At 38.5% G+C, this 24940-nt stretch overlaps 1 protein-coding gene across 1 annotated transcript in view; it reads left to right on the top strand.

Annotated features, from left to right (window-relative positions):
- Positions 1-19118: 19118 nt before the first annotated feature.
- The window catches only part of SOHLH2 (spermatogenesis and oogenesis specific basic helix-loop-helix 2), a gene marked incomplete at its 5' end in the record, with an annotated part of 61156 nt that continues 55334 nt past the window's right edge, over positions 19119-24940 (top strand). The window contains 2 exon segments of the mRNA XM_081127745.1: positions 19119-19214; positions 23659-23870. Of these exon segments, the coding sequence (XP_080983871.1) occupies positions 19119-19214; positions 23659-23870 (308 nt within the window).

Genomic DNA, 24940 nt, shown 5'->3' with positions numbered 1-24940 from the left:
TAAAAAAGCATTTGGTAAATTTTAACACCTATTTCTGATTTAAAATTCTTAGCCTTCAAGTAGAAAGAAACTTCTTTGACTTGATAAAGGTTATTTACCAAAACCTTCTGTATCATTTTTAGTGGTACACACATTTGAAATATTTCCACTAAAGTTAGGAACAAGGCAAGAATACCTGTTGTCACTTCTGCTATTCACCACTGTTCAGAATGTTCCAGCCAATGCTTTAAGATCAATAAATAAAAGGCATATATTATGGAAACAGGGGCAAAAATGTCCTTTTCAAGACAGTATGATTATCTGCCTAGGAAAGTCAAAAGAATCAACTAAAATGTATTGCGACTAAATAGAGAGTGCCATAAAGTACTAAAAGCAAATTTCTTTTACAGAAATCATTAGCATTTCTCTGTCAGCTATAATCAATCAGAAAATGTAGTGAGAGAGAAAAGCTATGCCCTCCACAAAGACTCCAAAATCTTGAGATAGCTAGGAATAAATATATGAGGACACACGCAAAATGTGTATGAAGGAAACTATAAAATTGAAGGGCATTAAAAAAGGCCTGAATTCTCTGAGTCATACTTCTTAAATAGAGTGATTTGATACAGTAACGATATTTTCTAATCAATCTTTAAAACAAATGAAATCATAACCAAAAACTTAACAAGGTTCCTTATGGAACTTGAAAAGCTAATGATTTCACTCATGTGGAATCTAATGAACAAAACGAACTAACCAGCAAAATAGTGATAGACATTGATAGAAGGAAGGCTGACAGCTGTCAGTGTGGTGGGGTGGAGTGTGTGGGGGGGTGGAGGGATTGAGTAAAAAAGATAAAAACTTCATGGACTACAGTGTGGTGATTGCTGGGGGAAGGGAAGGTGGAGGAAGGTGGAGGGTGTGAGGGAATAAATGGTGATAGATGGAGACCTGACTTGGGGTGGTGAATACACAATACAGTGAACAGATGATGTGTTGTAGAATTGTGCACCTAAAACCCGTATAATTTTGTTAACCAGTGTCGTCCCAATAAATTGAATAAAAAAGAGAAAGACATGTCTTGAAAAAAAAACAACTTATGCTAAAATTCTGTTGGAAGAGAAATTGTGAGAATATATCTTAAGAGCCAAAATGAAAACAGCAAGTACAGAACCAAGTGCTCTATCTAATATAAAACATATTATAAAGAACTAGAAATTAAACAGTGTAGTATTAACCAGGAACAGGGAAAGAGATCAATGGATTAGAATGAAGCCCTGAAAAACATAATACTGAGAAAAGTTTAGCCTATTCAGTAATCCTGTTGGAGTAATTGACTCTGTTTGAAAATGATGAAACTAGATACCTCCTACTTTGGGTTAATCACTAAATAAATTCCAGATAGGATAAAAAACTAACTGCTAAAATAGCACCATAAAAGTATACACTATCAAAGCATATCTTAAATTAAAAAAAAATTTTTCAATTACAGTTGACATACAATATTATATTAGTTTAAGGTGTATAGTATGTAACTTGTAGTGATTATCACGATAAATCGAGCACCCATCTGACACCATCATAGTTATTACAATATTTTTGTTCTCTTTATCTTTGAGTTCTTGTTTTGTCTGTTTATTTTGTTTTTAAGATCCCACACCACATATAAGTAAAATCATATGGTATTTGTCTTTCTGCGCCTGACTTATTTCATTTAGCATAACACCCTCTAGGTTTATTCATGTTGTTCCAAATGGCAAGATTTCATTCTTTTTTATGGCTAAGTAATATTCCATTCTATGTATGTACCACTTTATCCACTCATCTATCCATGGACACTTAGGTTGCTTCTGTATATTTGCTATTGTAAATAATGCTGGAGTCAATATAGGGGTGCATATGTCTTTTTGAATTAGCATTTTGTATTTCTTCAAATAAATTCCCAGACGTGGAATTGCTGAGTCATATGGTAGTTCTATTTGTAATTTTTTGAGGATCCTTCATACTCTTTTATATAGTGGCTGCACCAATTTGCATTCCTACCAACAGTGCACAGGGGTTACCTATTAATAGGTATGTACTTATTGCCATTTTTTTGTTTTCTGGCTGTTTTGTAATTCCTTTTTTGTTATCTTGCTTTCTTTGTGGTTTGATGATTTTCTGCAGTGGTATGTTTAGATTTCTTTCTATTTATCTTTTGTGTATCTAGTATAAAGTTGTGCTTTGTGATTATCACGAGGCTTACATAAAACATTTTATCTTTATAAGTTTGTTTTACATTGATAACAACTGAACTGTGAACTCATACTCAGCTCTACATTTTTACTTCCTCTATACCATTTTATGTTTTTGATGTCACAGTTTACATCTTTTTACCTTGTATATCTTTTAACAAATTATTGTAGTTATATTTAATACTTTTGTCTTTTAACCTTCATACTAGATTTGTAAGTGATTTACTCACCACCTTTAAACATTAGGGTATTCTGAATAGCTATATTTTTACATTTACCTGTGGGATTTATACTTTCATGTTTCCCTGTTACTAATTAGTGTTCTTTTGTTTTGGCTTAAAGGCGTCTCTTTAATATTTCTTTATTTTTCTGTATTTTTTATTTTTCAGTTACAGTTGACAATATTATATTAGTTTTACATGTACAACATAGTGATTAAAAATATATATACTTTATGAAGTGATTACCCCAATAAGTCTAGTACCTATCTGACACCATAGAGTTATTACAATATATTTTTCAATTCTCACCCAAGGATATTTTTACTATCGCTTTTCAGAGAGAGCAGAAGGGGAGGGGGGGAGAGAGCAAAAGAGAAACATGGATGTGAGAGAGGCACATCAATTGGTTGCCTCCCAAATGTGCCCTGACCACGGAGGCCAGGAATTGAGCCTGCATCCGAGGTAAGTGCCGTTGGCTGGAATCAAATCTGGGACCCTTCAATCCTTGGGCTGATGCTCTAATCAGCGAGCCAAACTGGCTAGGGCACAATATTTTTTACTATATTCTCTATGCTGTACTTTACATCCCCATGACTATTTTTATTACTGGCAATTTGTACATCTTAACCCATACACCTTTTTCACCAGCCCCCCAAACCACCTCCCATTTGGCAATTATCAATTTTTTCTCTATCCATGAGTTTATTTCTGTTTTTGTTTTTTTTATTTATTAATTTTTGTTTTTTAGGTTTCACAAATAATTGAAATCATATGGAATTTGTCTTTCTCTGTCTGACTTATTTCACTGAGCAAAATACCTTCTAGGTCCATCGATGTTGTTGCAAATGGCAAGGTTTTATTCTTTTTTATGGCCAAGTATTATTTCATTGTATATATGTACCACCTCTTCTTTATTCATCTGTCGATGAACATTTAAGTTGCTTCCATGTCTTGGCTTTTGTAAATAATGCTGCAATGAACATAGGGATGAATATGTCTTTTTGCATTAGTGTTTTGGATTTCTTCAGATAAATGCCCAGAAGTGAAATTGCTAGGTCATTGGAGGTTCTATTTGTAATTTTTTGAGGAACTTCCAAACTGTTTTCTATAGTGCTGCACTAATATACAGTTCCATCAACAGTGCACAAGGATTCCCTTTTCTCCACATCCTCACCAACACTTGTTGTTTGTTGGGGTTTTTTTTTAGCAAGAGAAAATAACCAAATTTAATACATACATATAGGAACCCCCCATACATGAGAGAGTCAGAGATAGAAAATGAAAATGGGTATATAAGACATCCCGAGCTAGGGATAAGGTAAGGTGCCTTTTGGGCTTCAAAGAGTCAATGCAGGATGATAAGAAGTGCTGTTTGTTGAAATAGCTTTTCTGACTGGTGGGTGATATTGTGATTTTTATTTGCATTTCCTGATGGTTAGTGATGTTGAGCACCTTTTCATATGTCTATTGACCATCTGTATGTCCTCTTTGGAGAACTGTATATTCAAGTCCTCTGCCCATTCTTTATCGGATTTTTTTCCTGTTAACTTGTATGAGTTTTTTATATGTTTTGGATATTGACCCCTTGTAGGATGTATCATTGGCAGATACCTTCTTCAATTCAGTAGGTTGCCTTTCATTTTGTTGATGGTTTCCTTTGCTGAACAAAACCTTTTTAGTTTGATTTAGTCCCATTTGTTTATTTTTTCTCTTGTTTCCTTTGCCTGACGACACCTATTCAAAAAATATTGCAAAAAGCACTGTCAAAGAGTTTATTGCCTATGTTTTCTTCTAGAAGTTTTATGGTTTCAAGTCTTATATTTAAGTTTTTAATCCATTTTGAGTTTATTCCTATATATGGTATAATAAGGTGGTCTACTTTCATTTTTCTTGGCATGTGCCTGTCCTGTTTTTTCAACACTGTTTATTGAGGAGCCTGTCTTTACTCCACTGTACATTCTTGACTCCTTTGTCATAGATTAATTGACCGTATAGGTGTGGGCTTATTTCTACATGGAATTTGTCTTTCCCTGGTGTCTTTCTAGGTTCTTGATTCTGTTCCACTGATCTATGTGTCTGTTTTTATGCCCTTATTATACTGTTTTGATTATGATAGGATTGAAGTATGGTTTGATATCAGGTGGTTTGATACCTTCAACTTTGTTCTTCATACTCATGATTGCTGAGGCTATTTGGAGTCTTTGGTGGTTCCATATAAATTTTTTTTTTTAATCTTTTTTTTATATATATATCTTTATTGATTTCAGAGAGAGGGCAACAGAGGGAGAGAGAGATAGAAACACCAATGATGAGAGAGTCATTGGGGATGGAGCCCGCGACCCGGGCATGTGCCCTGACCGGGAATCGAACCTCGATCTCCTGGATCCTAGGTCGATGCTCAACCGCTGAGCCACGCCTGGCCGGGCCATATACATTTTTTGATTGTTTGTTATAGTTTTCTGAAAAATGCCATTGCTATTCTGATAAGGATTGCAATGAATCTGTAAATTGCTTTGCATAGTGTGGAGATTTTAAAGATGTTAATTTTTATTCATGAGCATGGTACAGTGGAATCTAGGTACATTTTTAAAAAATTAATTAATTAATTAATATATATATTTTAAATATTACAAATATCCCTTTTTCCCACCAATAACCTATTCCACCCCATCCCATCCCCCTTCCCAGTCCTTCTCCCCACCTTGTCCGTGTCTTTGGGTTGTGCATATATGCATATAAATTCATTGGTTACTCTCTCCCCCTCCACCCACCCGCCCTCCTCAATCCCTCTGACATTTGTCAGTCTGATCTATACTTCCATTGTCATTGAATCTGTTCTGTTCATCAATTTATTAAGTTCTTTAGATTCCACATTCTAGCGAGATCATGTGATGTTTGTCTTTCTCTGCCTGGCTTATTCACTTAGCATAATTTTCTCCAGGTCCATCCATACTGTCACAAAGGGTACAAGATCCTTCTTCTTTACAGCTGCATAGTATTCCATGGTGTAAATGTCCCATAGCTTTTTTATCCACTCATCTACTGATGGGCTCTTGGGCTGTTTCCAGATCTTAGCTATTGTAAACTGCGCTGCTATGAACATAGGGGTGCATATATTCTTTCTCAATAGTGTTTCAGGATTCTTAGAATATATTCCTAGGAGTGGAATCACTGGGTCAAAAGGCAGCTCCACTTTTAATTTTTTGAGGAACCTCCATACTGTTTTCCATAGTGGTTGCACCAGTCTGCATTCCCACCAGCAGTGTACTAGGGTTCCCCTCTCTCCACATCCTTACCAGCACAGTCATTTGTTGATTTGTTGATGTCAGCCATTCTTACAGGTGTGAAGTGATACCTCATTGTGGTTTTAATTTACATCTCTCTAATGATTAACCATGTTGAGCATTTTCTCATGTGTCTCTTGTCCATCTGTATGTCCTCTTTGGAGAAGTGTCTATTCAGGTCCTTTGCCCATTTTTTAATTGGGTTGTTTGTGTTCCTCTTGCTGAGTGCTATGAGTTCTTTGTACACTTTGGAAATTAGCCCCTTATCAGATACATCCTTAGCAAACGTGTTTTCTCAGACCCCGGGGAAACATTTTGTATTTTCAGGCTGCATCTGTTGATAAGATCATATAATTTTTATCCTTTCTTTTGTTAGTGTGGTGTATTACAGTGATTGATTTAAATATGTTGAACCTTCCTTGTGCCCCTGGAATGAATCCCACTTGATCATGATGTATTATTTTTTTTATGTACTGCTGTATTTGACTTGCTACTATTTTGTTTAGCATTTCTGCATCTATATTCACAAGAGGTATTGGTCTGTAGGTTTTTTTCTTTGTATTATCCTTGCCAGGGTTTGGTATCAGGGTTATATTGACCTCATGAAATGTGTTAGGAAATATTGCCTCTTCTTTAATTTTTTGGAAGAGTTTGAAAAGGTTAGGTTTTAAGTATTCTTTGAATGTTTGGTCAAATTCACTGGTGAAGCCATCTGGCCCTGACTTTTATTTTTTGCATTGTTTTTGATGGTTGTCTCAATTTCCTTGCTTCTGACTGGTCCATTTAGATTTTCTAATTCTTCATGGTTTAGTCTATGAAGGGTATATATTTTTAGGAACTTGTCCATTTCTTCTAGGTTATTGAATTTAATGGCATATAGTCTTTCAAAGTACTCTAGTATGATCCTTTGTCTATCTGTGATGTCAGTGGTGACTTCTCTCTCATTTCTGATTTTGTTTATATGGGTCTTTTCCCTTTTTTCCTTAGTGAATCTAGTAGAAGTTTGTGAATTTTATTAATCTTTTCAAAGAAGCAACTCTTTGTTTTATTAATTTTTTGTATAGTCTTTTAATTCTCTATTTCATTCAATCCTGCTCTAATATTTATGATTTCTTTTCTTTGCTGACTTTGGGTTGTCTTTTTTGTTGTTGTTGTTCTTTAAGATGTAATATTAGGTTGTTTACTTGAGATTTCTCTTGTTTCTCGAGAAGGCCTATAATGATATGAACTTCCCTTTATTACTCCTTTTGCTGCATCCCAGATATTTTCATATGTTATATTGTCATTCTCATTTGCTTCTATATATCTTTTAATCTCATCTTTTATTTCTTCTTTGACCCAGTCATTTTTATTTTTATTTATTTATTTAATATATCTTTATTGATTTCAGAGAGAGGAAAGGAGAGGGAGAGAGAGGTGGAAACATCAATGATGATAGAGTCATTGATCGAGCCTGCAACCCGGGCATGTGCCCTGACTGGGAATCAAACCCCGATTGCCTGGATCCTAGGTTGATGCTCAACTTCTGAGCCATGCCCAGCTGGGTGACCAGTTATTTTTAATAGTATGTTGAGCTCCATGTATTTGTGGGTTCCTTTACTTCTTTTTTGCAGTTGATTTCTAATTTCAAGGCATCATTGTCAGAGAATATGCTTGGTATAATTTTAATCTTCTTGAAATTGTTGATGCTAGTTCTGTGACCCAACATATGATCTATCGTTGAGAATGTTCCATGTGCACTGGAGAAGAATGTGTAATCTGATGTTCTGGGATGAAAGGCTCTGTAAATGTCAGTTATGCCCATTTGGTCTAGCATTTCACTTAAGGCCGATATTTCTTTATTATTTTTCTGTTTGGTTGATCTGCATAGAGCCATCAATGGAATATTAAGATCCCCAGCTATGATTGTGTTTTGATATGTTTCTCCCTTAAGTTCTGAGAGTAGTTAGTTGCTTTATATATTTTGGTGCTCCCTGGTTGATTGTATATATATTAAGAAGTGTTGTTTTCTTCATGTAGTGTCCCCTTTATCATTATAAAAGACTGATCTTTGTCTTTTGCTATTTTTGTTGTCTTGAAATCTATTTTGTCTGATATAATAAGTATGGCTACACCTGCTTTTTGATGGATGTTATTTATTTGGAGAATCATTTTCCACCCCTTCACTTTGAATTTACCTTTGTCTTTGCACCTTAGATGTGTCTTTTGTAGGCAGCATATGTTTGGGTTTTGTTTTTTGATCCACTCTGCTACTCTGTGCCTCTTTATTGGTGAATTTAGACCATTCGTATTTAGGGTAATTATTGATTTATGAGGATTTCCTATAGCCATTTTATCTTTTGTTTTCTAGTAGCTCTGTGCCTCCATTGGTTCTTTTCCTTTGTATTTCTGTCTGTTGTTTTCATTTGGTGGTGTTTCATACTTCTTTCCTCTGTATCCTATTTTTTAAAGCTATGTGTCCTGGTTTGGGAATTTTTGTGTGTTGTTACCATTAGGTTTATAAAAAATAAAGTTGCATATATAAAATAGTTTTTTTTTCTTTTGTGTGCATCTGATGTTCATCCTCCTTTGCCAGTTCAGACCTTTACCCCTCCCCTTTTATGTTTTTATTGTCACAAATTATCCTTGTTTATGCTCCAAGTTTTTTGGTGATCTTACTTGAGTGTTGTGACCTTATGTTGTTTGTTTCAGGTAGAACAACTCCTTTGAGTATTTCCTGCAATGGAGATTTTCTGGTGATAAAATCTCTCAGCTTCTGTATGCCTGGGAATGTCTTTATTTCTCCTTCATATTTAAAGGATAATTTTGCTGGATACATTATTCATGGCTCATAATTTCTTTCAGATGTTTATTTGGTGCCACTTTCTTCTGGCTTGTAGGGTTTCTGCTGAGAAGTTGGATGAAATTCTGATTGGTTTTCCTTTATTAGGTCACTTCTTACTTTTCCCTGGCTGCTTTGAGAATTTTTTCTGTCATTCATTTTTGACAGTTTTAATACAATGTGTCTTGGAGAGGAACTTTTTGGGTTGAGGTGACTAGGTGTTCTGTTTGCTTCTTGGATTTGAGGATCAGTTCTTTCCTTACGTTTTCATCCACTATTTGTTTGCATAGACTCTCAGTTCCCTTCTCCTCTTCTGCCAGAATGTCTATAATTCTATTATTGCTTTTTCTGATGGAGTCAGTTTCCATAGAGCTCTCATTTTTCTTTATGCTCAGGTTTCTCGCTTCTTCCCTCTGCATCATTTTAGATTCCTATCTTTGATATCACTAATATCACTAATTCTTTCCTCCATCTGGTTGTCTCTGCTTTCTATGCTCAGTTGCTCATTCCTAATCTCCTTAATTACATGCTTCATTTCTAGGATTTCCATTTGGTTCTTTTTTAAAGTTTCAGTCTCTTTGGTAAAGTACTTGTTTTGTTCATTGATTTGTTTTCTGAGTGCACTGAATTGCCTGCCTGTATTTTTTCGCATCTCATTGAGTATTTTCAGAACTGCAGTCTTGGAGTCTGTCATTTATATCACAAATTTCCATGTGTTCTAGCTTGATTTCTGGGGATTTTTCATGTTCTTTCTGATCATCATTACTGTAGTTCTTCATGGTATTCTCTCCTCTTCTTTGTCTAGACATAAATGTCCTCTCTAAAGCAGCATTCATGGAAGAGTTCTTTCTACTTTCAGTAGATGGTGCTGAATTGCAAGATTTTTTTTACCTCTGTGATCTCTGGGACTTGACCTCCGTGGACTTCTGTAAGACAGTGCAGCTGCACTGCTTGGAGATGGGGTTTGTTTTGCCCTCACTGTAATGGCAATGCAAACCTCCTTGGGGTCCTGTCCCAAGCACCAAACCAGGGGATCAGTCACAGAGTGAAATAGCAGTTCCAGTGCAATAGCTCTTGGTTTACAGATAAAATGTTCCTCAACCTGACACCAAGGCAATGGGAAGCAAGTGTTGGTAGTCCAAGGGGCTTCAGGGCTCTGTATTTCCATTTCCTTGTCAGAAACTCCCCCACTCAACAGTGGACAGCGGTGTGGCAGGACCCCACACCCTTTCAGGGATCTTCTGGCTCAGTCACTGTTCACTCAGTTCACCTTGCTGGGCTGCTCCCCACAACTCTCTATTCCTCCTGGCTAGGTGAAGGAAGCACCTGCTGCCACTGGCTTCCTTCTTTCTCTAGGCTGTTCCTCAAGCTCCCTGCCGTAGGGGCTGTGTCTGCGGGCTGTATGGGCTTTCCTCCCTTCTCTTTTCCCTGATTCTCAGTTGCCCACCTTTAGATGTTTCAGTGTGCAGGTGTCTCAGACATGCCTCTGTATTGAGTAGGGAATTCTTTGTTGAATTATAGTTGGTAAATTTGTTGAAATTTCAGGGGACAAGGCCAAGGGTATCTCTCACATCTTCATTGCTTTGACATCTCTCTATTGTTTTTATTTAGACTCTATTTATTTCTTTTCTGATATTTATTATTTCCTTTCTTTTACTCACTTTGGGCTTTTTTTTTGTTTTTTCTTCTAGTTCCTTTAGGTGTAAGATTAGATTACTTGATATTTTTCTTGTTTCTTCAGGTAGGCCTGTATTGCTATAATTTTTTTTTTTAGAACTGCTTTTGGTGTGTCTTACAGATTTTGGGTCATCGTGTTTTCATTTTCATTTGTCTCGAGGTATCTTTTGATTTCTTCCTTGATTTTTTGTTAACCCATTCATTGTTTAGTAACGTGTAATTTAGCCTCCATGTGTTTGTATGTTTTTCAGTTTTCTTCTTGTAATTGATTTCTGGTTTCATACCATTATGATCAGAGAAGATGCTTGATATGATTTCAGTCTTCTTAAATTTATTGAGTCTTCTTGTGTAGCCTAACATGTCTATCCTAGAAAATGTTTCATGTGCACTTGAGAAAAATGTGTATTTTGCTACTTTTGGATGAAATGTTCTAAAAACATCAATTAAGTCTAATGTGTTGTTTAAGGCCACTGTTTCCTTGTTGATTTTATACCTGGTTGATATATCCACTGATGTCAATGGGATGTTTAAGTCCCCTACTATGAATGTATTACTATCAATTGCTACCTTTATGTCCAACAATATTTACTTTATATATTTAGGTGCTTCTGTGGTGTGTGCCTAGATGTTTATGAGTTATATCCTCTTGATTAATTGATTGCTTTATCATGAAATGCCCTTGTCTCTCTTTTTTTTAAGTTTATCTTTATTGTTGAAAGTATTACAGGTGTCTCATTCCCCCCCCCCAATTGACCCCCTTCACTTCACTCCCACCCCTTCCCAAGGGCTTCATCCCATTATTGACTGTGTCCATGGGTTATGCATATATGCATAAAACTTCTTTGGTTAATCTATTCCCACCCTCCACCCCCCTTCCCTCTTTTCTCTGAAATATGATTGTCTGTTGCATGCATCGATGTCTCTGGATCTAGTTAGTTCATCAGATTCTTTTGTCACTAGCTTAAAGAAAACCCTGCAACATTTCCTGTAGTGCTGGTTTGGTGGTGATGAACTCCTTTAGCTTTTTCTTATCTGTGAAGCTCTTTATCTGATCTTCAGTTCTAAATGATAGCTTTGCTGTGAGAGTAATCTTGGTTGTAGTTACATGTTTTTCATCACTTTAATATTTCTTGACACTTCCTTCTGGCCTGCAAAGTTTCTGTTGACAAATCAGCTGGCAGTCATATGGGTGATCCCTTGTAGGTAACTAACTGCTTTTCTTTTGCTGCTTTTAACACTCTTTGTCTCTAACCTTTGGCATTTTATTTTATTATTTTATTTTATTTTTAAATATATCTTTATTGATTTCAGAGAGAGGAAAGGAGAGGGAGAGAGAGAGATAGAAACATCAATGATAAGAGAGTCATTGATCGAGCCCACAACCCAGACATGTGCCCTGACCAGGAATCGAACCCCTATCGCCTAGAATCCTAGGTTGATGCTCAACCGCTGAGCCACACCCGGCCAGGCAACCTTTGGCATCTTAATTATGATGTGTCTTGCTGTGGGCCTCTTTGGGTTCCTCTTGTTTGGGACACTCTGTGCTTCCTGGACTTGTAAGTCTATTTCTTTCCCCAGGTACAAGAAGTTTTCTGTCATTATTTATTCAAATAGGTTTTCAATTTATTGCTCTCTTTCTTCTCCTTTTATCACCCCGATAATATGAATGTTGTACCTCTTGAGGTTGTCCCAGAGGCTCCTTATACTATCTTCATATTTCTGGATTCTTTTTTTTCTCTTCTGGTTTGGTGTTTTTTGTTTCTTCATGTTCCAAATTGCTGATTTGATTTTCAGCATCCTCTACTCTACTGTTGATTCCCTGTAAATTATTCATTTTAGTTCATGTAGCCTTCATTTCAAATTGGCACTTTATTATGTCATCGATTTTCTCAGTTATTTTCATAAAACTCTTACTAATATGGTTGAGCATCTTCATAAACAAAATTCTGACCTCTGTATCTGTTAGCTTGCTTGGATCTATTTCATTTAGTTCCTCTTCTAGAGATTTCTTCTGTACTTTCCTTTGTGATATGTTTCTTTGCCTCTACATTTTGGCTGCTTCCAGGTCTTTGTTTCTATGTATTTGGTAGAGCTGCTATGTCTCCTGGAATTGGTAGAGTGACTTTGTGTAGCAGGTGCCCTGTAGGGTCCAGTGGCTCAGCCTCCCCAGTCACCTGAGCTGGGCCTTCTAGGTGCTCCCCTGTGTGGCTGTGTTCACTCTCCTGATGTAGTTGAGCCTTGGTTGCTGTTGGCATCACTGGGAGGAATTGACCCCCTGACCAATCAGCTGTAAAGACCAGCTGCAACTACAGCCACAGGGCTGCTGTGCTGGAGACACCCCTATGGAGCAGGATTTACTTCAGTGGAGCTTTGGTGTTCACCAAGTGCACCCCTTGAGTGTGTCACTCATGGATGCAGTAGGGTTGTAATCCAGTGTGGTCAAGTCTGACCACCGGGTGCACTGTCTCCGGGGCCTCCCGGGAGGTGCAGAGTCAGCCTCTGCCAGTGCCTTGCCTAGGGCCACCCAGCATGAGCTACATAGCAAAACGTAGTTGGCTGCTACTTGTGCTGGGCTTGGCATTGTCCAGGAGAGGCCAAGCTATGAACCAATGCAAGCTGCCACTAGTGCCAGGCCTGGGGCCCCTTATCAAGCCGTATAGGGTATGCTGCTGCTTGTTTGAGAGACTTTAGGAAAATCCTAAACATACTGCTTGAGAGGCCACTTGCACAGACGAGCCACTGGAAATGGCTTGGATGAGCTTGCAGGTAGGGAGGGGCAGGGCCTCCAGGAATCACCGGGGTGGGGCCAAAGGTGTGAGTTAGGTGCTGGTGATTCAAATATGGTGCTAGCCTGCCGGCTGTGTGGGGGAGGGCTCACCAGAGGAGCAGTGGCCTCTGCCAGCTCTTCTGTTTGGGAAAAAGCTGCCCCTCCACCTCTTGCCCCAATCTCAGGCAAGTTAGTTCCTTTCCAAGTGTCCCAAGTTCCTTTCAAGCTGCTGCCCAGTGCTGGGGCTCAGAGGAAGCGTGTCTGAGTGAGTCATGCTCAGGCCCTTTAAGAGGAGCTGCCTGGGAGTCCCACAGCCTCCGAGTCCCTCAGCAATAGTGCCCGCTGGTTTTCACAGCCCAAAGTTGTGGGGATTTCTCTTCCCACCCCTGGAGCCCTGGTCTGGGGAGCCTAATGTGGGTCTGGGACCCCCTCCTCTGGGAAACCTCCACCACGGAGATATCCCTCCTTGGTTTAAACCAAGGCACAGGGTGTGGGCCCGTGTCTGCATCCCTGTGACTCAGCCCCCATCTGCCTGCGTCTCCACTCCTCCTACAGTTCTCTTGTTATAGAGCTTCTTTTTAGCCAGATTTCAGGAGGTTCTGAGTGATGGTTGTCCTGTATTTTAGTTGTAATTTTGATGTGGTTGTGGGAGGCAGTGGGTACAATTACCTACGGCACCATCTTGTTTCTTCCACCCTTGTCTCTTTTTACAGCCATAGTTTTAAAGTAGTTTGTCTGAGATAAATACCATTACCCCAAAAATGAAGAAAAAAAAAAGATTAAGAATAATTAAGTCAAATTGTGGATTTTGGGAAATGGTTACTCATATATAATGTTGGCATGGATGTAAATTTTTGTATATTTTTGGGAGCACAATTTGGCGATACCTGAGTTGAAAAACAAAAGCAAACCTTTTGAGGGAAGATGGCAGCACTGTGAGAAGAAGCAGAGTGCTCGGGCTCCCAGCCACAGACTCGATTTACTCCTAAAATACTACGTAGCCAGCATGGAAAAACCAGAGAAACATACCTGAGTGGACATAGTGCAAGTAGGGAGCACTAAAGAAACATCATAGAGTCTGATAAGAGAGGGGGTAATAGAAAGGGGGAGTACCCCCTGAAGCCTGTGCTGGCCTCTGAGCCTCGAGGCTTGGAGGCTGCAAAGTTCCCTCTCCTCGGGAGTGCGGACCAGCATCCAAAAGCAGGAATCTCACACCCAGAGGGGAGGAGAGAGGAAGGAGTGCCCTGTGCAGAGGGCAGAGGTACCCAGGGGAGCAGTGACTCTGCAAGGAGGGTATGGTGCCTTCCTAGGAAACAAAGCTTCTAATGGTGGATGGTGCCTTCCTAGCAAAACCAAGCTTCTAATGGTGGAAATGACCAGTGTTTAATGTTTAGGGTGTTGACCATAGGAAAGGCTGTCCCAAAGGGTGTGGCACCCCAGTAGTAAGGGACAAGAGGTTGGGACTGAGTGGCCACACACAGGAACCCCCTGCCTCTCTGTAAGGCATTGCTTTGAGCCCCAGAAAGCATTTAATCTGTGTGAGGCAGGAAGGGGTGGAGAGCCCTCCTACCCTGATCTCCCGGTGAGGAGAGAGTGGGATTTTGGACCAGCCCTGAGGGTCACTGTGGTGACATACATGGAGCCATCCCAGCTTTATTGAGAGTGCAGTGAGGGGAGCTGCATGGAGCTTAATTTGGGTCCCCATCTGCAGGGTGCCTTGGTGTGCCAGCAGGGAACTTTGCAGGGCAGACTCTCTGCTTGTGTGTTGCTTTGTGTGTTTTTGAATCTCTGATTGCAGAACTGGTTCCCACCTTCCCGGTGTGCACTGAGCAGACATACCAGCAGAAGCTGGGATTGGCATTTGCACAGTAGAATGATGGGTGGGCCTGATGCGACCAGCCAACTAGATCTGGGAAGGGAGAGGCGGAGCCCACCTGCCTCTCCTGTAGCCTAGGATCACCACACCAACAGGAAAGGGGATGGGCCAGCTCACTGAGGCGCCAGATACCCCGCAGGGCACAGTCCTGAGGGGGAAGGGAGAACAGCTCACAGGAGAACATTACAAGAATAAGACTCTCAGGAACTGTTGTTTGGGAACTGGAGGAAATGCAGAAAACCCCAGCTGGAGGCCGGGTAGGCAAAGAGCTCGCTGGAATGTCCTTTAATTGAAACCACTGAGCCCAGGCTGCTGAAACTGCCCATACAGAAAAGGAAACAGGCTGAAATAAATCTGAAACTGCAGCAGGCTAGAGCATGGGGAACTAGAATCAGAGGACAGGGTAGGGACTGAGGAGCTGGCTGTGGAGCAGAGACTAACTCCCTCACAGTGAGTGCCTGACATTGAAACTTCTAATTAAGGGGAGTGATACCCTGAGCTACACTAGCCATCCTGCACCCTAAAGACTCTACAGAAGACTCTGGAGTAAGACCAGGCAACTACAAAGTTGCAAAATAGTTGACAACAGGAGGTGGTCCACCGAGAGTCTCAGATCAACCATCTACCTAAGGACACCAGAGCCAAACCCAGACGGCTGCACGCATTGGCTGATACACAAGTACCTCCCAGGAGAATGGAAATCAGCACACAAAACAGTGAGCTGCAGACAACATAAGCTGCTCAGAAGAAACTTACCTGATTGACTGTCTTTTGTTTGTTTGTTCATTTGTTTTTTCTCTTTTTCCCTTAGGAAGAATAGAAAGGAGAAAAAAGTTTTTTGTTTTTTCTTTTTAAGTTTTTTAAAATTTTTAATTAATTTTTTTCTTATTTTTTTAAATAATTTTATTTTGCTTAGCTTGTTCTTTGTTTTGTTTCTCTGTTTTGTTTTGTTTCTTTGCTTTTTTTATCCTTCTAATATCAAGACTTTCTTGATATTCCTGTTTAATGGCTGAGGCTTTATCATTATAATCAACAAGTTTACTGCTTTTCTCCATAGTTACCCCCAGATCTCTTATTGGACTCCCTTCCTGCCCAGGCTTTATCTCTCTCTCTCTCTCTCTTTCTCCTCTCCTCTCCTCTCCTCTCCTCTCCTCTCCTCTCCTCTCCTCTCCTCTCCTCTCCTCTCCTCTCCTCTCCTCTCCTCTCCTCTCCTCTCCTCTCCTCTCCTCTCCTTCCATTGGCATAGCCTTTTCTTTTTCTTTTTTCTTCTTCTTCTTTTCTGTCTTTCTCTTGTTTTCCTCCCTCCGTCTTCCTGTCTTTTTGTTTGATTGTTACTTTCTCCTATTCTCTTTAATGTATTTATAGTTTTTCACTTTCAACTAATATCCTATTGCTATTCTCCCCATTAATTGTTTGCTGGATTTCTTTCAAAATCTTTTCTCTGCCTCTATTATCTCCCAGTAGCTTTTTTATTTATATTTTAGTCTATTATTATTTTCTAAATTTTAATCACTATTAACAACAATATGCTTCTCTCTCTCTAAGCTTTACTTTTATCTCTCTTTCTTTTTTTTTTTTTTGAGCTATTTTTCCCCCTCTAGAATTCGTGTTCTCCATTTACTCTCCCAGTTCTGTTTTCACTTGGGTTTTTTTCATTGTGACTGTCAAGATATTTTATAAGTTACCTCTTGTTTCCTGAAAGGTTAGTTGGGTATTGTCTGCCTTGCTGCACCTGTACAACAGCTTACACGATGAGGTTGGGGCTGAGACACAGCCAACCTGAGAGGAGAGTCCTCCCAAGGAATGGTCAACAACACTCTAGACCCAACCACACCAAGAGAACCCTAAGAACCCACAAAAGGGATGCCCACAAAAAAGACACACCTAGAGTAAAGAGCTCAGAAATATAAGGAGAACACACTTCTGTGCTCCACTGATCTCACAGTACAAAATCCTTCCCCACAAGACTGGGAGACAGCAAATATACCTAATATATAAATACAAACACTAAGACCTATCAAAATGGGGAGACAAAGAAACAACCCCAAATTAAAGAAAAGGAAAAATCGCCAGAAGATGATTTTGATGAGGTAGAGTTAAGCAAGTTATCAGAAACAGAGTTCACAGTATTGATTATGAAGATGTTCAAGGAGCTTAATAAGACACTAGATGATAAGATGGAGGACCTAAGTGAAAACATGAAACAGGAGACACATAACATAAATAAAACTCAGACAGAGATAAAGAGTGCTGTATCTGATATCAAGAGTGCATAGGAAGGAATTAAAAGCAGGCTCAATGAAGCAGAGGATAGAATAAGTGACTTAGAAGACAAGGTAGGAAAAATCAATCAGAGCAGCAAAAAGAAAAAACACTTAAAAAGCATGAAGACAGTCTAAGGGAGCTTTGGGACAACATGGAGCAAAACAGCATTCACATTATAGGAATGCCAGAGGGGGACGAAAGAGAGCAAGGGATAGAGAACTTGGTGGAGGAAATAATGACAGAAAACTTCCCTAGGCTGCTGAGTGAGAAAGCCCCACATGTTCAGGAAGCACAGAGGGTTCCAAACAAGAGGGACCCAAAGAGACCCACTCCAAGACACATCATAATTAAAATGGCAAATGTCAAGGACAAAGAGAAAATATTAAGGGCTGCAAGAGAGAGACAAGCAGTGATCTACAAGGCTGACAGCTGATTTTTCAACAGAAAATCTTCAGGCCAGAAGGGAGTGGCATGAATTTCTCAAAGTAATGAAAAGCAAGAACATGCAACCAAGATTGCTTTATCCAGCAAGGCTATCATTTAAAATTGAAGGTGAAATAAAGAGCTTCTCAGACAAAAAAGGCTAAAGGAGTTCAGTATCACCAAAACAGCATTGCAGGAAATGCTAAAAGGACTGCTCTAAGAAACAGAAGGAATAGTGAGAGAAAGGTACATCAGCACAAAGGGGAAGAATGGCATTAAATAATTTACATCAATAGTAACCTTAAATGTAAACGGAATCAACGCTCCAATCAAGAGACATAGAGTAGCTGAATGGATAAGAAAACAGGACCCAAATATATGCTTTCTACAAGAGACCCACCTGAGAGCAAAAGATTCACACAGGCTAAAAGTGAAGGGATGGAAAAAAATATTCCATGCAAATGGAAAGGAAAAGGAATCTGGAGTAGCAATTCTTATTTGTGACAAATAGACTTCAAAATAAAGACCATAGCAAGAGACAAAAGTGGTTACTACATAATATAAAGGGATCCATCCAACAGGAGGAAATAACCCTTATAAACATTTATGCACCCAATATAGGAGCACATAAATATATAAAAAATCTCTTGGTTGACTTTAAGGGGGAGATTGACAGCAACACAATGATAGTGGGGGACTTTAACACCCCACTGTCAGCACTGGACAGTTCATCAAGACAAAAAATCAACACGGAAACACAGACCTTAAATGACTCCCTAGACCTAATGGATTTCATTGACATCCCTGAATTACAGAACATTTCATCCCAAAGCAGCAGAATACACCTTCTTCTCAAGTGCAGATGGAACATTCTCAAAAATAGATCATATGTTAGGGCACAAGGCAAGTCTCTACATATACAAGAAGGTTGAAATCATATCAAGCATCTTCTCAGATTACAGTGCCATGAAACTAGTAATCAACCACTATAAAAAACTCAAAAATAGTCAAACACATAGAATCTAAATAACATGGTATTAAACAATAACATGCTATTAAACAGTGAATGGGTTACCACTGAGATCAAGGAAGAAATCAAACACTTCATGGAAGAAAATGGAAATGAACAGACAACAACCCATAATCTATGGGACACAGTGAAAGCAGTCCTGAGAGGAAAATTCATTGCATTACAGCCCTATCTCAAGAAACAAGAAAAAGATCTAATGACCCATTTAACACAACAACTAAAAGAACTGGAACGAGAATAGCAAGAAAAGCCCCGAGGAAGTAGAAGGAAGGAAATAATAATGATCAGAGCAGAAATTAATGACATAGAGACTAAAAGAACAATACAAAAAAATCAATGAAACCAAGAGCTGGTTCTTTGAAAAGATAAATATGATTGATGCACCTTTAGCCAAACTCCTCAAGAAACAATGAGAGGGGGCCAAATAAATAAAATCAGAAATGAAAGAGGCTATATTCCAACTGACACAACAGAAATACAAAGGATTGTAAGAAAATATTATGAGAAACTATATGCCAACAAATTGGACAACTTGAGTGAAATGGACAAATTCCTAGAAGTCTACAACCTCCCAAAGCTGAATGAAGAAGAGGCAGAAAACCTGAATATGGTGATAACAGCTAACGAAATTGAAGCAGTAATCAAAACACTCCCAGCAAACAAAAGCCCTGGACCAGATGGATTTAAGGGTAGTTTTACCAAACATTCAAAGAAGAATTAACACTTATTCTATTCAAACTATTCTAGAAAATTAAAGAGGAGTGAAAACTCCCAAACTCTTTTTATGAGGCCAGCATCATCCTAATCCCAAAACAGGATAAAGACACTACAAAGAAAGAAATTTACTGGCCAACATCCCTGTTGAACATAGATGCTAAAATCCTCACTAAAATACTAGCAAACCAGATCCAACAATACATTAAAAAGATCATACAACATGACCAACTGGGATTTACTCTGGGGATGCAAGGCTGGTAAAACATCCACAAAACAATAAATGTGATACATCACATAAACAAAATGAAGGACAAAAATCATATGATCACCTCAATAGATGCAGGAAAATCATTCAACAAAATCCAGCATCCATTTCTGATAAAAACTCTCAGCAAAGTGGGAATAGAGTCATCATACCTCAACTTAATAAACACCATATATCCTACAGCCTATATCATACTCAGTGATCAAAAACTAAAAGCATTTCTCTTATAGGGACAAGACAGCGATGTCCACTTTCACCACTCTTATTCAACATAGTACTGGAAGTCCTTGCCACAGCCATCAGACAGGAAGAAAACATAAAAGGTATCCAAATAGGAAAGGAGGTAGTAAAACTGTCATTATATGCAGATGACATGATATTGTACATAGAAAATCCTAAAAACTCCATCAAAGTACTACTAGGTTTGATAAACGAATTTGGCAAGGTAGCTGGATACAAAATCAACATCCAGAAAATCAATGGCATTCTTATACACCGACAGTGAACTTTCAGAGAGAGAAACTAAAAAAACAATACCATTTACGATTGCAACTAAAAAAATGAGATACCTAGCTATAAACTTAACCAAGGATATAAAAACCTGTACTCAGAAAACTATGGGACACTGACAAAAGAAATAGAGGAAGATTTAAAGAAGTGTTAGAATGTATCATCCTCATGGATTAGAAGAAGTAATATCATTAAAATATACATACTACGCAAAGCAATTTATAGATTCTATGCAATTCCTATGAAAATACCAACAGCATATTTCACAGATCTAGAACAAAGATTTCTAAAATTTATATGGAACCAAAATGGACCCAGAGGAGCTGCAGCGATCTTGAGAAAAAAATAAGAGTGGGAGGGATCACATTACTGGACATCAAACTGTACTACAAAGCCATTGTAATCAAAACTGCCTGGTATTGGTACAAGAACAGACATATAGATCAATGGAGCAGAACAGAGATCCCAGAAATAGACCCATCCCTTATGGTCAGTTAATATTTGACAAAGGAGGCAAGAACATACAATGGAGTAAAGACAGTCTCTTTAATAAGTGTTGCCTGGAAAACTGGACAGATACATGCAAAAAAAAATCAAACTAGACCACCAACTTTCACCATACACAAAAATAAACTCAAAATGGATAAAAGACTTAAATGTAAGTCATGAAACCATAACAATCCTGGAAGGAAACATAGGCAGTAAAGTCCCAGACATCCCAATTAGTGGAATTTTCACTGATACATCTCCTAGGGCAAGAGAAACAAAAGAAAAAGTAAACATATGGGACTACATCAAACTAAAAAGCTTCTGCACAGCAAAAGAAAACAGCCTCAAAATACAAAAGAACCCTCTGGTCTGGGAAAACATATTTTCCAAGGATGTATCTGATAAGGGGCTAATTTCCAAAGTATATAAAGAACTCATACTACGCAGCAAGAGGAAGACAGACAACCCAATTAAGAAATGGGCAAAATACTTGAATAGACACTTCTCCAAAGAGGACATACAGATGGCCAAGAGACATATGAGGAAATGCTCAACATCGCTAATCATCAGAGAGATTCAAATTAAAACCACAATGAGATATTACTTCACACCTGTAAGAATAGCTACCATCAATAAATCAACAAAGGACATGTGCTGGTGAGAATGTGGAGAAAGGGGAACCCTAGTACACTGCTGGTGGGAATGCAGATTGGTGCAACCACTATGGAAAACAGTATGAAAGTTCCTCAAACAATTAAAAATGGAGCTGCCTTTTGACCCAGTGATTCCACTCCTAGGAATATATCCTAAGAATCCTGAAACACTAATCAGAAAGAATATATGCACCCCTATGTTCATAGCAGCACAATTTACAATAGCTAAGATCTGGAAAGAGCCCAAGTGCCCATCAGTAGATGAGTGGATACAAAAGCTTGGGACATATACACCATGGACTACTGTGCAGCTGTAAAGAAGAAGTACCTCGTACCCTTTGGAACAGTATGGATGGACCTGGAAAATATTATGCTAAGTGAAATAAGCCAGGCAGAGAAAGACAAACTTCACATGATGTCCCTTCTATGTGGAATCTAAAGAACTTCAGCCCAGCCGGGCGTGGCTCAGCTGTTGAGCAACGACCTAGGATCCAGGCGATCAGGGTTTGATTCCTGGTTATGGCACATGCCCGGGTTTCGTGCTAGCCTACCAGTGACTCTGTCATCATTGATGTTTCTATCTCTCTCTCTCCCTCTCCTTTCCTCTCTCTGAGATCAATAAAGATATTAAAAAAAAAAAGAAAAAAAAAAAGAACTTCATAATTCTATGAACAGAATAGATTCAATGACATGGAAGCATAGATCAGACTCAGGAATGTCAGAGGGATGGAGGAGGGCAGGAGGGTGGAGGGGGAGAGATGAACCAAAGAATTTATATGCATATATGCACAACCCAAGGACACGGACAGTGGTTGGGAGAGGGACTGGGGAGGGGGATTGGATGGGGTGGAATGAGTCATTGGGGAGAAAAAGGGACATCTGTAATATTTTAATCAAAAAAATTTAAAAAAAAATCAAACCTTTTGAACTTACAGTTTAACCTATAGGATATATGCTTATTTGCACAAAGGTACCTTTGCAAAAGTGTTCATTACAGCATTGCATTAACATCAAAATTTTACATTTTGATAATGGTTCAATAAGTTATCATCATAAATGAGGAGACTGGATCAAGATGACAGTTAGCCCATGTTCTTCTTTTTCCACAGATCACAACAATGATAGAAAACATTTATTTAAGACACTAAATCTATAATATCCAGGAAAATGAGAATGCCCCATTGAACAAGAATTTCTGCAGAATTGTTGAATTGTATTAAATGAGAAAAGCAACTTTTAAAAAAATATATCCAATTCATGCAAAAAGGTGTATATGTGTGTCTTGTACTTATATATTTGACAAAGAGATTGTTTGGAGTATATAGACCAAACTGTTGACAGTTGCTTCTAGAGAGGGCACTGCATTAAGGTGTGAGAGGTGGGTAAACAAAGACCCCCCCCCCTTTTTTTTTTAACAAATGTAGGAAGAAAATTAGAAGGTTGATAGAAGTGAGAAGTGCAGAAGCTTTGCTTACTTTGAACTCACTTGCCTAGTGTCTTGCACCGCATGTGTTCTTTCCAATAGCCCTTGGGAAACCAGGCTGAATGGGGAGGGAAGCCTCATTGTGGGTCACCTACACCAGCATCCCCTCCTGCAGAGTTGTATCTTTGGCAAGCTGCCTTTCTTTTTGTACAGGTATTTCCAACTCCTTCCCCCACCTCTTTTGGCTTCAACTCTGGTGAGTTCCCAAATTTGTTTTCTCATGTGGACCTGTCTGTGTGCTAATATTTCCAGCTGTTTCCTGACTGATTACATTAATTTAAGCACCTCCATTCTTCGGCATTCTTAATGGTTTGTGTTCAGTAGTTGTAGGGAATAAAACATAGAGAAATAGGAGATGAAGATGGAAATTATATTTTTCCTAATTGAATGCGCTTGAAAATATCTCTAAATGGAAATGAAGAAAGTTTTTGATTCCTTATATTGAGATGTGAATAGCCTGTATATTCCAGTCAAGTAAAGGACTTTGAGTGTTTCTTAGGATTTAGGAATTTAAAGCTTACTCTGTTCTGTGGAATCTGAGTTTCATCAAAATAGTTTGGGGGAGTTAAAAAAAGAGTTTGGGAGAATTATCATTCTGGTTCTCTCATTAGCAAAAAGATTTTCCAGCAGGATAGGTGATTGGGAAGCTAGGCCATAAGAATCCTATCTGTTGTTAGTAGGATGAGATAGAAACTTGCAGGAAAACCACAGGAGAACATTATTTGTAGGCAAAACTTTTAAAAATAGCATAGCCTTCATACCCATTCACTACACTTGGTATTGAGGACAAGATATTAATAGTTCCTGCCTTCAAGGTGCTTATAGCTGACCACTGAATCCAGCTGTATAGTCAGTCATTGTGTAATTTGTAAACTTTATTTATTCTGTCCTCTCATATATGACATTTTCTCTCTGTGCACAGATACTAATTATGTGGTACTTCTGTTTTTTCCTTTTCTTTCAGGCAAAAATAGACCTCTTATTAGTTGGAGATGTCACTGTTCAGTACCTGGCTGATACTGTGCAGAAATTGTTTTCAAATATAGCAAAAGTCACCATAACCATTAGTGACATGAAGAAGGCAGTGGCATTTCTGGATGAGTGCACATTCAATGTGTTTTTCCTGAAGATGACTTTACCAACTGCCAAGGAGCTGGAAGCTGTCAAATTAATTAGGTAAATTCCAAAAACCTTGACTCTATACTTTTAGGATAGTTTTTAATAAAACCTATTTCTAGCCCAGCCAGTGTGGCTCAGTTGTTTAAGCATTGTCCCATGCACCAGGAAGTCACAGGTTTGATTCCCAGTGAGGGCGCATGCCCAGGTTGTGGGTTTGATACCCAGTATGGGGCATGCAGGAGGCAGCTGATTGATGTTTCTCTCTTGCCCTCTCCCTTTCTCTCTTTAAAATCAATAAAAACATATTTTTAAAAAACCTTATTTCTATAAAAATCCTTAATATATGATACTATTTCTGCTTTAATTTTTAAGATGAATGTTTTTGTGGGCAGAATCTACATACATGTTATTTTTATTGCCACTTTGACATACTATTGTGAAAATTATTTTAACTTAAAAAGTAATAAGTATGGGTGAAAATGTAAGAATTAATTGTTCATAGAAGTTAATTTGGTATATAATGCTTACCTTAATCCCATAGGGACTCCTTTTTAATAACTATGTCATTAAAATGGCAAATCTTTTCAGAGTTCATAAATTGTTATAGCAGATGGTGAGGCAGGTGAGCACTCTTAGCTCCCTGGCATGCTGGCTGTGGACTGAAGGTGTTTCTCTTAAAAGATATCGTAATGTGAAAGAGCCTTGAAGCTCTCTGGATCCACTGAGTCCACATCAATATCAACTACAAGATTCTTTTTTCATCTTGTAGCTCCATAGAAGTTCTGTTTGAGCCCCTCCACTCTCAAGATATGGAGTCTAGTGGTGTGAAAGTTAGGTTCTTCCTTGCCTCACTATCTAGGATTTTGAGCCGTTTAGGATGTTTTAAAACAAGGTTAGGTCAGAACAAATTTGTTCACCTTTTATATGGAAACTTAATAGAGAAAGTATAATTATAGATAATATTCAAATATATAAGGACTCTTCAGAATTATAGGACAGGCCTTTCTAGACTAAAGGAGAAAGTTCAGGGACAATATTGTGATCCCCAGATCAAAAGGAGTGAGCATATTATGTTAGCAGAAAAGAAAGTTGGAATGACAAGAAGCCAAAGACACTGAGTTACTTGT

This window comes from Miniopterus schreibersii (assembly GCF_964146895.1).
Source record: "Miniopterus schreibersii genome assembly, chromosome: 2".
NCBI classification, from domain to species: domain Eukaryota; kingdom Metazoa; phylum Chordata; class Mammalia; order Chiroptera; family Miniopteridae; genus Miniopterus; species Miniopterus schreibersii.
Note: the sequence above shows the minus strand (reverse complement) of the source record. Positions and strands in the feature narration are given on the sequence as shown.